This window comes from Arachis ipaensis, chromosome B2 (genome assembly GCF_059453495.1).
Source record: "Arachis ipaensis isolate K30076 ecotype BB chromosome B2, ASM5945349v1, whole genome shotgun sequence".
In the NCBI taxonomy this organism is placed as follows: Eukaryota; Viridiplantae; Streptophyta; class Magnoliopsida; order Fabales; family Fabaceae; genus Arachis; species Arachis ipaensis.
In genome coordinates this window covers 6,329,014-6,342,846 of record NC_142437.1, presented here as the reverse complement: position 1 = coordinate 6,342,846, position 13,833 = coordinate 6,329,014, and the positions used below count along the sequence as shown (strand labels likewise).

Genomic DNA, 13,833 nt, shown 5'->3' with positions numbered 1-13,833 from the left:
ATGGTATCTATAAAAATAAACAAGAGTATCAGATCTACCCAGTACGGGGTACCCACCCACGCCCCTTTCTCTCTCACTGCGACGAATCCATCCCTAACGAACCCAGTCACCATCCCATCGCGGAACTCTTTTCCTCCGGCGGAGACAGACCGCGGGTGCCATCGACGCCGTGGAAGGTCTGCTCGCTTCTCCTCGATCCTCTTCTCGACGTCGCACGAAGGCCTGCTCGGAGCTGTTGTGTCGCCGCCCCGAAGGGCTGCTCCGTCGTCGCCTCTGCTTGCCTCGCCGTTCTCCACCGCGAGTGACGTTTGCTTGCTTCTTCGAGTGACGTCGCCGTTCTGCTCGCCTCTCTGCTAAGGTTCTGCTTGCTTCACTCTGTTCTTTGCCACTGTTTTTTCCCCCTTTTTTTATGATTTCATTTATTTTATTTCTAAAATTATAGGTTAAACTAAACTCAAATAAATTTGTAATCTGATTTTATGATACTGTTCATTTGATTGCTGATAAAATAAAATTAATAATCAGATTTGTGATGTTTATTGTTGGTTCAAAACATGCCAGGTACATTTTGGAATTGATTTCAAAATCTCTACCGCCAGACTATTGGTGAAAGCTTTTTTCTATGTTTCTGTTGGGCGTTGATGCACCTGACTAATGGTTAACAATATGGGTTTAAGATGTTTAACAATATGAAAGTGTTGGATTTTGCTGAGAGATTTGATAACAAGTACAGACGAATTGTTAGGCCAATTGTTCTTGTTTGGCCTATGCTTATGATTCTTATGTGTGGCTTATCTTTCTGTCTCTGACTCCCTCATTCTCAACTTGGGATTTTGTTCTTTTTTATTTCTTTGACTTTTTTGGATAGTTGTAGTAAATAATTATCTGAATTTTGATACAATACAAATTAAAGGTGTGCTAATGTTTTGGTTGGTTGAATTGGTTCAAATCTTGTGTTCTGGAAAAAAAATAATGTCTTGAAATCTTTTATGAACTATACAGCCAAATTAGACTAGTTTCATATCAATTAAACTTGAAAACTTGTTTGTTATTGTTTTTTTTTTTTTTTTGTGGTGGATATTATGTGCTTATCATTCATGTGTGTTTTTTTTTTTAATTATAAACTTTGATGTTTGAATTTGTTTGTGAATTTTAATAATAAATTATAGACAAATATCTGTCCCTTGACCGGTTTACTGACCGGTTCGGTTCTCACAACGGTAAGAAGTGAATGAATAGAGAGGGTTGACCACTTTTATTTGTGCCATTATTTCTGGTGTGGTTTTTGATTGGGGGAATGAACAAACTGGTTTGATCTTTGTTATGGAGGGTGAGTTTGAGGATAAGATCCTACTTGTAAGGGAATAATGGTTCTGATAGAAGGGTTTTTGATGAGTTGGTTGGTATTGAAACCCTAGATGTATAAGTTAGGCCCCACTCAGTGTTTTGATGGCTTCCAGATAAATTTAGAGGATTTTTTTATCCGTGATTATAAGAGTTGAGGATTGCTATTGAGCTCTTGGAGTATCTGTATTTGATTCAGCTACGTTTGATTGGGGCTATGTCTCGTGTTCTCTAGCATTTGAAGGGAGTTATTTTTTGTTGGAGAAGAGTGGGATTGGAAAATTGAGTTAAGTTTAGCTTTACGATGCAGTTAGGATTTAGTAGTGCTGCAAGTTGTTTTTCTAGTTTTTTGATGTGCTGTTTGGGATTTCTCTCCTCTTGCTTGTTTTGTGTCTTGATATTCTGATTTGTTTGAATCTTAATCAGGAATTTGCATGTGGTGGATAACTGGATAATGGTTGACATTTGATTGTATCTTATAGTGGTTTGGGTTGGTAAATTATGGTGTTAGTGTGTTTGTTGTTATAATGGTGTAGTTGCATTTAGGCAGGGTGCGAGAGTGCTATGTATTTCATCCAAATAGTATGTGCTTAAAGTGTTCTAAATGTTATATGCATTTATACATGTTGCTACATGGTACTCAACTAGTCAACTGTGAGATGATTATAATTGATGATCATGTGTTTGGTCTGATTAAGGCATTTATAGACTAGTATTTTTTTGTGCTTGATTTGCAGATCCATTTATTTCCTCATTGTGGGCATGTCATGGACATTGTCTGTTAAAAAGAATAGAAGTATAGTGCCCGTTCAACTTGAATATAATCCGAATTTAGTTTGTATCCATATGCATAGGAGATGGGTTCTCGAGGAAGGCCATTATTTGATCTCAATGAGCCACCTGCAGAAGATAATGATGAGAGGGATGGTATTATTTGTCTCCAGCCCCAAAAGACTCAGCCATCAACAAATCCTAACTCTTCTGATTTATTTGCAGCATCATCTGCTGCCCAAGGAATAATAAATAATCATGCTTTTTCACACGCATCATCTGTCTCTGGATTTCAACCTTTTGTTCGGCCTAAATCCTCCTCTTGTATCCCTGATGTAGATGCTGTATCGAAGGGAGCAGAAGAACAAGATACAAATGCTAGTTCTAAGTCTGGCAAAGAGGACGATTTGAAAGTTATGGATTCACGGATACTAAGTTCAGCAGCTGCTCAATCCACAGAGAGGGAAGAAGGGGAATGGTCTGATGACGAGGTCTCTGCTGATGTAAATGGATCTCATAATTTGCTCCAACAAAGTCAAGTGTCCCAAGAGCAAACAACATCTGGAATGGTGGATGGGGGTGGAGTGGCTTCTGAAAGTAAGTCTAGCAATATTACTTCTGAAAGCAAGTCTGGTAATACTAAAGGTCCTGATAGTACAATTGATGAAAAGAGTAGCCGTGCCTCTGTAGGTCTAGAGTCAAATTCTACTGAACAGAAGAGCAACATTGTCCCAAATTCAGATGGCAGTATAAAAAGTGAAGCTTCTAATGATGCTCAAGAGGAGCCCAGTTTAATTCCTAAGCAAAAAGAAGTGAAAGGTATTGAAGCTAGTCATGCTCTTAGGTGTGCAAATAATCCTGGGAAAAGAAAGATTGACCAGCGCAAAGAGGAAATGTTGGGAAAGAAACGAAATAGACAGACTATGTTTCTTAACTTGGAAGATGTCAAGCAGGCAGGTCCTATGAAATCTTCAACACCAAGAAGGCAGAATTTTTCATCCCCTATTATAACTCGTACCGTAAAGGAGGTCCGTAATGTTCCTGCACAAGTTGAGCGTGTTGGAGCAGCTAAGGATCAGAAACAGGTTGAGACATCTTTTGCTGAAGGTGGCATCCATGCTGACTTACATGAACCTAAAGCTGATTCTAATGGTGATAATTCTGGACCACTTGGTAGGTCTAGGAGGCTAAACAGTGAGACGGAACCTCCGGCAGAGGTTAATTTACCACCCATTCCAAGACAGGGTTCATGGAAACAACCAACAGATTCAAGACAGCAGAAGAATGTACTTGGTTCAAGTAGGAAGTTGGGACAGACTGGTCAAAGCTCCAACTCCAATGATGTCAAGGTGGGAAACAAAAAACATGCTCCTATGAAGAAGCAGACTCCTGTCAGCATCCAGCCCCAAGACACATCTGTTGAACGCCTTATACGGGAGGTTACCAGTGAAAAATTTTGGCACCACCCAGGTATCAAATAGTTTTATTATCACTACTACTGCAAATCTTTACAGTGATTGATAAGCTTTTTTGCTTTCTATTAGAATTTTTCTCTTGTGTTTTGCCCTTATGTTGTTTCTGATTTTCTCGTATTGTTGCTCCCTTCCTCCAGTTGTCACACTGTGAGAGTCATAACACTGGAGACATATGCAAAGGTGATGACAGTTGTTTTTGGAATGAAATTTGATATTGGTTTGATAGCTTCCACTGGTTTACATGAATTATTTGTGTAATCCAGTCACCATCATATGCCTCTTTTGCGTTATGATTCTCAAGTTGGCTTGTTTCTTTTATAAAGAAGAAAAGATAACAGGTGGAAGGGCAATCTGGAATTTTATGTTAATTCTGTCTGTTATTTATGATTATTTATTATTATAATAATCATTTAGTAGCTTAGTGAAGATTCCAGAGGGTTATTTGTGTCTTATAAATGGACGTGCAAGATAGGTTGAGAATCATCGTGTCCATGGTGTGGGTATCAGAGCATGAGCAAATAAGATGGATAGAATAATGATGATAGAAATGGATAGAATAGAGTATAATGCAGCTGTTGATTGGATTGCATGGTTAAACATATCCATTTGTGTTAAAATCCTGATTTAATGTAGCTGGCTCCTAATAATTTTTTGCTAAGGCCTTATGGTGTAGTATATACTATTACTGGCAAATGTAAAACTTGAATGGACTTGTTGCTGGTAAATTGCTCTGTGATTTCTTCTTTGCTTAATCCCCCCCCCCCCTCTCTCTCTCTCTCTGTCTCTCTAAATAATTAGTTGGTATGATATCCTTTATTTCCTTTAGAAAGTTTTCTTATTATTCATTTATTGGTAACTGATTCAAGTTCCTGTGGTCCAGAGGAAACTGAGCTACAATGTGTCCCTGGACGGTTTGAGTCAGTCGAAGAGTATGTCAGAGTATTTGAACCTTTACTCTTTGAGGAATGTCGGGCTCAATTATACAGTACATGGGAAGAATCAATGGAGACAGTATCAAGGGATACTCATATTATGATGAGAGTAAAAGCAAATGAATCAAGAGAAAGAGGTACTCATACCATTCTTTGCTTGTTTTGTTTCATGTTGATGTTTTATTTCTTTTAGTGAACAATTTGGTTATGCTGTATAGACAGCTCTTTCTTTATATAAACTTAAATTTTCCTACTGTGCTGAGAGTTTCGTTGTCTCGGCCATAGTTAAATGAATTCACCAATTAGGTGACATACCGCATACCAGTTTGCGCATACTAATTCCCAATTCATCTCCGTACCAGAACGTCATGGGTTTACTTCCCACATAACATATTTTATATGTGGCGGACCATGTACATGTTCGTAGACTGGAACATGTTGCGGTCTGTGTGACTATGGTCTCATGTTCAATAGATTTAATATCCTCTTGTGCTTGATTGATTGTAATTTTTTATATTTAGCCTTATAATGAGTGTGATTTTTGCTTTGTTGCTGAGACTTAAAGCATTGAATCCTATAGTTTGGTTCTCTATTGGTTAACTACTAAACTTCGCTTTTGTTATTTTTTGTCTTCTATTTAGGATGGTATGATGTGAAACTACTTCCATTACATGATTTCAAATGGTCATTTAAGGAGGGAGATGTTGCAGTCCTATCATCTCCTAGGCCTGGATCAGGTTTGTTGTGGAATATCTAATATAGGATTGTTTTGTTCTGATAATTCTTTAATGTTCTTCAATTGACAGTTTCATTATGTTAAGCAGTCAGGTCCAAGCAGAGCAGTGCATCTTTAGCTCAGGATGATGGGGAAGTGGAAATCACTGGACGAGTGGTTGGAACAGTTAGGCGACACATACCAATTGATACCCGTGATCCTCCTGGTGCAATTCTCCATTATTATGTTGGGGACTCTTATGATCCTATCAGGCAATTGATTACTCTAAGCTTGCCATTAAAGATTCTTTTTTATTGAGTTTTCATTTATTTTATTTTATTTATGTACTTCAATATTTCCATAATATTACTTATAAAAGATGGTTCATTCTTGTAGGGTTGATGATGATCATATCATACGAAAACTTCAAATCGGAAGCATTTGGTATCTCACGATACTTGGCTCCCTTGCTACCACACAGAGGGAGTATGTTGCTCTACATGCATTTCGTCGCTTAAATTCACAGGTATATGATGAAACACACAATTTCTAATTGTGTTGTGGTCTTACAGTTCTAACTGATGATTTCTCCCTCTCACTATGCAGATGCAAACTGCTATCCTTCGGCCTAGTCCTGAACACTTCCCTAAATATGAGCAGCAGACCCCAGCCATGCCTGAATGCTTTACACCAAACTTTGTTGATTATCTTCGTAGGACCTTTAATGAACCCCAGTTGGCAGCAATCCAATGGGCTGCTACGCATACAGCTGCTGGTACAAGTAGTGGAACAACAAAAAGGCAAGAACCGTGGCCCTTTACCCTTGTTCAGGGACCTCCAGGAACAGGAAAGACGCATACTGTATGGGGAATGTTGAATGTGATTCACCTTGTGCAGTATCAGCATTACTACACTTCCTTGCTTAAGCATGTAGCCCCGGAAAGCTACAAGCAAGCTAATGAGATCAGTTCAGATAATGCACCCATGGGATCTATTGATGAAGTTCTTCAAAACATGAACCAGAATCTCTTGCGTACTTTGCCTAAGTTGGTCCCCAAACCTAGAATGTTGGTTTGTGCTCCATCTAATGCTGCCACTGATGAGCTTCTTGCTCGTGTCCTTGATCGTGGATTTATTGATGGTGAGATGAAAGTATATCGACCTGATGTGGCTCGAGTTGGGGTTGATTCTCAGACACGTGCTGCCCAAGCAGTTTCTGTTGAACGTAGAACTGAACAGCTTTTGGTCAAGAGTCGGGAGGAAGTTCTTGGATGGATGCATCAGTTAAAGAATCGCGAGGCTCAGTTGACTCAGCAGTTACATTGTCTTCATAGAGAACTTAATGCTACTGCCGCTGCAGTTCGTTCCCAAGGATCTGTTGGTGTAGACCCTGATGTTCTCATGGCCAGGGATCAGAGTCGGGATGCTCTACTGCAAAATCTTGCTGCTGTAGTTGAAGGAAGGGACAAGGTTTTAGTTGAGATGTCTCGCCTTGCCCTTTTGGAAAGTAGGTTCCGACCTGGTAGTGGTTTCAATTTGGAAGAGGCCCGTGCCAGTTTGGAGGCCAGTTTTGCCAATGAAGCAGAGATAGTTTTCACTACAGTTTCCAGCAGTGGTCGCAAGTTGTTCTCTCGTCTTTCCCATGGCTTTGATATGGTGGTCATTGACGAGGCAGCTCAAGCCAGTGAGGTGGGAGTTCTGCCTCCCCTCTCTCTTGGTGCAGCTCGATGTGTTCTGGTCGGGGATCCTCAGCAGCTTCCTGCTACAGTTATTAGCAAGGCTGCTGGAACATTGATGTACAGTAGGAGTCTTTTTGAGAGATTCCAACAAGCAGGTTGCCCGACAATGTTGTTGTCTGTGCAGTATAGAATGCATCCCCAAATTCGAGATTTCCCTTCTAGGTACTTCTATCAGGGGCGCCTTACTGACAGTGAAAGCGTGGTTAAATTGCCTGATGAGGTATACCACAAGGACCCTTTACTTAGACCTTATATATTCTATGATATCAGACATGGACGGGAGTCTCACAGGGGTGGATCAGTCTCTTATCAAAACATACATGAAGCACAATTTTGTCTCCGATTGTATGAGCATCTTCAGAAAACTTTGAAATCTTTGGGTATGGGAAAGATTAGTGTTGGCATAATTACTCCTTACAAGCTGCAGCTGAAATGCCTCCAGCGTGAATTTGAGGAAGTCTTAAATTCAGAAGAAGGGAAGGACCTATATATTAATACTGTAGATGCTTTCCAAGGTCAAGAACGAGATGTCATTATAATGTCGTGTGTGCGTGCTTCTAGTCATGGTGTTGGCTTTGTTGCAGATATTAGACGGATGAATGTTGCACTTACACGTGCAAGGAGGGCACTTTGGGTATGTATCTCTTTCTAATGCATCCTTAATCTTTAATGATGGATTCATGTTTGTTTACCTAATGACTGGCACACTTTTTGGTTGGTATTAAAAGTGTTTGTTATCATTGACAGGTCATGGGAAATGCAAATGCTCTGGTACAATCTGATGATTGGGCTGCGTTGATTACTGATGCAAAATCCCGAAATTGCTATATGGAGATGGACTCCCTTCCGAAGGACTTTATGGTATCGAAGGGACCTACTTACACGCCACTGCCTGGTAAGGCTTCCTCAAATATGAGGGGCATGAGATCAGGTGGACAAAGGTTTAGAGGAATGGAGGCGCATGGGGATCCCAGGATGGGCCCACCATGTGAAGATGATGAAAAGATGGGTGCACCAGCAAGCTTCAGAAATGGAAATCATCGATCATCAAGATATCCAATGGAGAATTCTTTAGACGATTTTGACCATATGGGCGATAAATCCAGAGATTCCTGGCAGTATGGTGCACAGAAGAAGCAGAACTCTGCTGGAAATGGGGGAAAGAGAGATGTGTAACCATGGCTTATCTGCACATTATTGTCCATCTTGGGGGGGATTTATGGGGCTATCTGACTTCCTAATTCTGTGATCTCTCACCATGGAAAGCTCGCAGACTGGATCGGCCGGAGCTGTATGAGCCCGAGACAAAGATATGCACAGCCTTGGAGGACAGACCAGCATCCAGTGCGGATAAGGCCTACATTGTTACGTCAGACACGCATTGGTTCATGCAATTTTGTGCAGCAGATTGATGTGCTGCGCCGAAGACTGCAGACTTTAGTCCGCCAACAATGTATGGAAGTGAACGGGGACCAAGCTGGTTGGAGGCGGAGTACTCATTTTTGTGTCACTGCCAAATATTAAAGGAAAACTGCTACAGGGAATTTTAGGGATCTAAGGTAGTAGTTTGCTGTCAACTGACTCTGTACATAACATGGATTCACAACATTGTTTTTGACAAATTGTTTTGTGTTTCATTTATGTTAAACGGAAGCGTTTCACTTCCAAAGGAGGAAGAAAAGGTTACCCTTCTTTTCTTGTTACTTCAATACCCAAAAGGTGTGCTTGTATGAACATTTTCATTATTTAATTAATTTTTTTTAAATGGCTGGGATATTAGGTTTGGATATATACTAGTTTAATGTCCCGTGCAACGCACGGAAGAATTGAATTCCGGAGTTCAGATCACATACTAATTCTGTAATTCAAAGGTATAATTGATTTTAATGAATATTACTTAATATTTTATAAAATAAAACTACAACAATTTTAATGATTTCTAAGATAGATTCAATTATTAATTTATTACATGCTGTTTACCTACATAACTTGTTTTTAAATTCATATTCACTTTACAAAAAGTTACATTTAAACCAATAATTTTTTATATCAAATGATTAATACTCTTAATACCTAAAAAAATTGAACGATAATGACTCTCTGCGGCAATAAAAATAATTCAAACTATTTAATAAAACTAATAAACCATAAAGTTTGTATCAGAAATAAAAATATAACACATTAATCACAAACCAGATTAACTGAAAAACGAAATACAAAAACCCTCACTAGTAAAAACTAAACATAAACTAAAACTCTAAACCCTAAACGCTAAATCCTAATCATAAACTCAAACTCTAAACCCTAAATACTAAATCCTAAATTTTAATCGCCAAATTCTGAACATAAAATCTAAACCCATATTCGCATACCCTAAAACCTAACAAAAAAATTTTTTAAAAATTAAAGCGAAAACTCTAATTCCAAAATACAAATATCACAATTCTAAACCATGAAATCCTAAACTCTAAATTAAAAAAACAAAAAAAAAACAATAAACTCATAAATAATAAACGATAAACATAAATCCAAACCCCTAAATTAAAAATCATATGACTAAAACCCTAAAATACTAAAGTATAAAATCCAAAAACCTAAACACTAAACCATAAAACCTAAAATTATAAAAATATAAACCGAGAACCTAAACCTAAAACCTAAACCATAAACATAAACACTAAACCTTAAAAACTTAAATACTAAAGTAATATTTTTATGTAAAATAAAAAAATGAACTTAAATCCTAATAATATAATAAAAAAGAAAAAACAAAAAATTTAACGAAATAATTCACGACTTATAAATTATACATATTTAACTTGTCATATTTATTAAATGAATCAACATAGAAAACATTCAACTATTTTACTTTATTTCAATTTTGTCTATTGAATTTTATTTGTTTAAGTTATAAAAATTTGTTATTTGATTACAATTTTAATTCTGCCTTCAAATATATATGACATAAAAATTTAAAATGGATTAACATAAAAAATCAATATAATTAACCGATTAACGTAATAGAAAATTGATTTATATGGATAATGAAATTTTTTTTATGAAACTGATATTAAAAATATATGGAACATAATTTAAATTTAAATATAGATGGGAATTTAAAAATAACTACCTAATTTGAGATAAAAATAACAAAAAACTTTAGATTAGCAATATTTAATTTCAGCTAATTTGCTTTGAAAATTATTGAAAGATAGTTATATATTTTACTATATAAATCATAGACAATAAATCTTAAACTATAAATACCAAATCCTAAATCCTAAATATTTTAGACTTTTTCTCAACATTTGACCTTCTCATCGCAAATATATATTTTAAAAAGAGAGACAAATATCTTATAACCTATAGGAGTGGCATGACAAGCTCTCAAGTCAACTTCTTCTTATTGAGAAAAGTCGATCGAAAATTCTGCATTAATTGTAAATTAAAATTATTTCGGAAAAAAGTTTAACAACACAATATAGGATGCTTGGTATAGATTTTCGCGTTGAGCAAACGTTGAGGAAAAGACATCATACGAAGAACCCAAGGACGAAGTGGTGGTGGATGAACGGTGAGGAACAAAGAAGTTTCCTAAGACGGGTAGGAGAAGAGGCAAAGTGGGATGGGGATGGAAGCGCGGAGGAGATGTTGAGGGAGATGGCAGAAGTTATTAGAAGAACAACAAAAGAAAGTTTTGGTGAATTTAGAGGGATAGGACCAAGAGATAAGGAGTAGTCCTGGTGGTGGAATGCGAGTGTACAAGAAAAGATAAAGGCAAAAAATTAAAGAAGTGCTTTAAGGAGTGGTCTTTGTGTCGCAATGCAGATAATTGGGAAAAATATAAGGTGACTAAGAAAGAGACAAAAGTGGCTGTAAGTGAAGTAAGAACAAGAACATATGAAGGTCTTTACTAGTCTTTAGCCACGAAAGAAAGAGAAAAATGTATATATAGAATCACAAAGAGCCGTGAAAGAAGAATGAGAGACTTGAATAAGGTTAAGTGCATAAAGGATAAAGATGGAGAAGTTTTGATTCAAGAGGAGAAGATTAATGAAAGGTGGAAGAGCTACTTCTACAAGTTATTTAATGAAGGAAAGAAGACTCTTCTGAGTCTTGGTCGGTTATGCATGAGGAAAGAAGATGAAAACTTTGACTACTATCAAAGGATTCGAGACTTCGAGGTAAAAGAGGCTTTAAAGCAGATGAAAAATGACAGGGCAGTAGGACCTGATAATATTCTGATTGAAGTTTGGAAAGACCTTGGAGAGAAAAAGATATTAGTTGGTTAACCAAACTTTTTAATGAGATTTTAAAGTCAAAGATCGAATGAGTGGAGAAAGAGCACCTTGGTACCTATTTACAAGAATAAAAGGGATATATAAAGTTGCGGAAACTATAGAGAGATCAAACTTATGAGCCATACCATGAAGTTATGAAAAATGGTGATAGAACGGAGGTTGAGACAAGAGACACGTAATAGAGAACCAATTTGATTTTATGTCAGTCAAATTCACCATTAAAGCGATATACTTATAAAGAAGAATGATGGAGAAGTATCATAGTAATAAAAGGGATCTACATGTGGTGTTTATTGATTTAGAAAAAGCGTACGATAGGGTGTCAAGAGAGGTCTTATGGAAGGTTTTGGAAAGGAAAAGAGTAAGGATCGCCTATATTCGTGCCATTAAAGACATGTATGATAGGATTACAACTAGTGTAAAGACTCAAGATGGTGTGACAGAGGAATTTTCTAGTAGTATAGGATTACACCAGGGATCGTCCTTAAGTCCATATATTTTCACATTAGTGTTGGAAGTACTCACAGAGCATATCCAAGAGCCTGTGCCATGGTGCATGCTTTTTGTCGATGATATCGTTCTTATGAGAGAGTCAAGAGAAGACCTAAATAAGAAATTTGATTTATGGAGCCGTAGCAAGACGGAATATATGGAATGTAAGTTTGGCTGCCGAAGGAAAAACCCCAATACAAAGGTGAAGATTGGAGAAAACATCCTACGAAAAATTAAAAGTTTTAAGTATTTTTAGTGCATCATATAGGATAATGGAGAGATTGAACATGATGTAAATCATAGCAGGATCCAAGCAGATTGGTCAAAATGGCGAAGTGCATTTGGTTTTATATGTGACAAAAAAGTGTCTTTAAAACTTAAAGGTAAATTCTATCGCACTGTTATCAAACCGACTATGTTTTATGGTACAGAGTATTGGGCGGTCAAAGGAGAACACGAACATAAGCTGAGTGTGACAGAGATGAAGATGTTAAGATGGATGAGTGGTCATACGCGATTCGATAGAATAAGGAATGAAGATATAAGAGGGAGAGTTGAAGTAACACCTATTGTGAAAAAGAGGATATGAAAAGAAGACCGACAGAATACCCAGTCAGGAGGGTGGATGAGATGAAAGATGGATAAAGGGTGAAAGGCAGAGAAAGATCTAAGAATATCATCCATGAGGTGGTCAAACGAGATGTACATGTAAATAGTCTCTCTGTAAACATGATACATGATAAAATTCAATAGCGTCGTTTGATCCATGTAGCCGACCCCACCTATTTTAGTATATTTAATTATTAATTGTTCTAATGGTAAAAAATTAACATTATATATTTATATATTAAGTTAATATACCGTAAACATTAATCTGTAAAATGCTTGTAAAAAAAAATATAAATATTAAGTGTACGATGAAAATTGAATTTGGTGACTTAGTTAAAAAATTAGTTAAATAATATTGATGAAGCAAATGATTTATCTAAAAAATATTGAGTGCTTTTTTAAATTATATAACTCAAAAAATTTACAAAATCATAAAATATATTATAAATTAATAAAAAATATCTATATCCTTTTAAGTGAAGAATTAATAGTGGAATTGTACAATAATAAATATTTTTATGAGTGTTTTTTAATATATTAATAGTTAGAACAATGAACTTTCTCACTTGTTACTCCGAAATATTCTCTTTACATAAGTTCCTGCAACTTTTCTTGCTAGACTACTTATTATTGCTTGTTGCTGCTATTGCTGTTTCTTTGTCGTTGGTGTCGAAATTGATAATTCAAGACTATTATATATTTCGATGCAGTGTTATATATAAAAGTAAAACAAAGATATTCAACAAAAAAGTAGCAAATTAATTACGGAGAATGGAAAATGGATAGTTTAGTTATAAGAAATACCTGATGAAAAATATGTATATCTTTTTAAGTGAGAATTAACAATGAAATTGTACAATAATAAATATTTTTAATGAGTATTTTTTAATATATTAATAATTGGAATAACGAACTTTTTCACTTGCGACTCCGATATATTCTCTTTATATTAGTCCTTGCAAGTCTTTTTGCTAGACTACCTACTGTTGCTTGTTGCTGCTATTAGCCTATTATTGTTTCTTTGCCACTGATGTCGCAATTGATAATGCAATATTAATCGATTATGATAAATTGGATCGAATTTTGTGATTTTTGTATGGTACTTCGCGGTGACATGAGCGTGGAAGGGATAATCTGTTTTTTTCTTTTGTTTTTATAATTTTTAAGGATTAAAATGATTTATTTTAGCTTTTTGGTCTCATATTATAGAATGGATCTCGAAAAATATGAAAGATCTCTTCCCAAACTGTACATACGACTTTCATCAAATACGATTTTTCACATAATTTTAATTGGGTATTGAAGTAACATTATCTATTGAGAAATCTCTAATTTTAAGTATCTTTTAAATTGATTCACATATAAATTAAAATTTCATATATATTGAATATCCATAAAAAATTCACTTTAAAAGATTCAAACTTCATATTTTCATTTTTTTTAAATATATTTTCA

At 36.0% G+C, this 13,833-nt stretch overlaps 1 protein-coding gene across 5 annotated transcripts; it reads left to right on the top strand.

Moving 5' to 3' along the window:
- The first annotated feature begins 35 nt into the window (after window positions 1–35).
- On the top strand, window positions 36–8,741 carry LOC107626698 (uncharacterized). 5 transcript variants are annotated; one of them, XM_088504684.1, is made up of 9 exons: window positions 36–358; window positions 2,082–2,712; window positions 2,806–3,585; window positions 4,471–4,659; window positions 5,164–5,259; window positions 5,347–5,509; window positions 5,634–5,763; window positions 5,844–7,610; window positions 7,724–8,741. In XM_088504684.1, exons 2-9 carry the CDS (start codon window positions 2,202–2,204, stop codon window positions 8,150–8,152), a joined length of 4,065 nt encoding a protein of 1,354 aa, XP_088360810.1. In that variant the 5' UTR covers window positions 36–358; window positions 2,082–2,201; the 3' UTR covers window positions 8,153–8,741. The 5 variants fall into 5 exon arrangements, with proteins under 5 accessions (XP_088360810.1, XP_088360808.1, XP_088360812.1 ...); XM_088504686.1 differs by having other exon boundaries at window positions 37–358; window positions 2,455–2,712; XM_088504682.1 differs by having other exon boundaries at window positions 2,082–3,585.
- Window positions 8,742–13,833: the final 5,092 nt, after the last annotated feature.

Coding starts and splice junctions, on each gene's coding strand:
- LOC107626698 (XM_088504682.1), top strand. CDS start 2,202: ATGGGTTCTCGAGGAAGGCCATTATTTGATCTCAATGAGCCACCTGCA. Junction 3,586..4,470: donor AAAATTTTGGCACCACCCAG/GTATCAAATAGT, acceptor CCTGTGGTCCAG/AGGAAACTGAGCTACAATGT. Junction 5,260..5,346: donor ATCTCCTAGGCCTGGATCAG/GTTTGTTGTGGA, acceptor TATGTTAAGCAG/TCAGGTCCAAGCAGAGCAGT.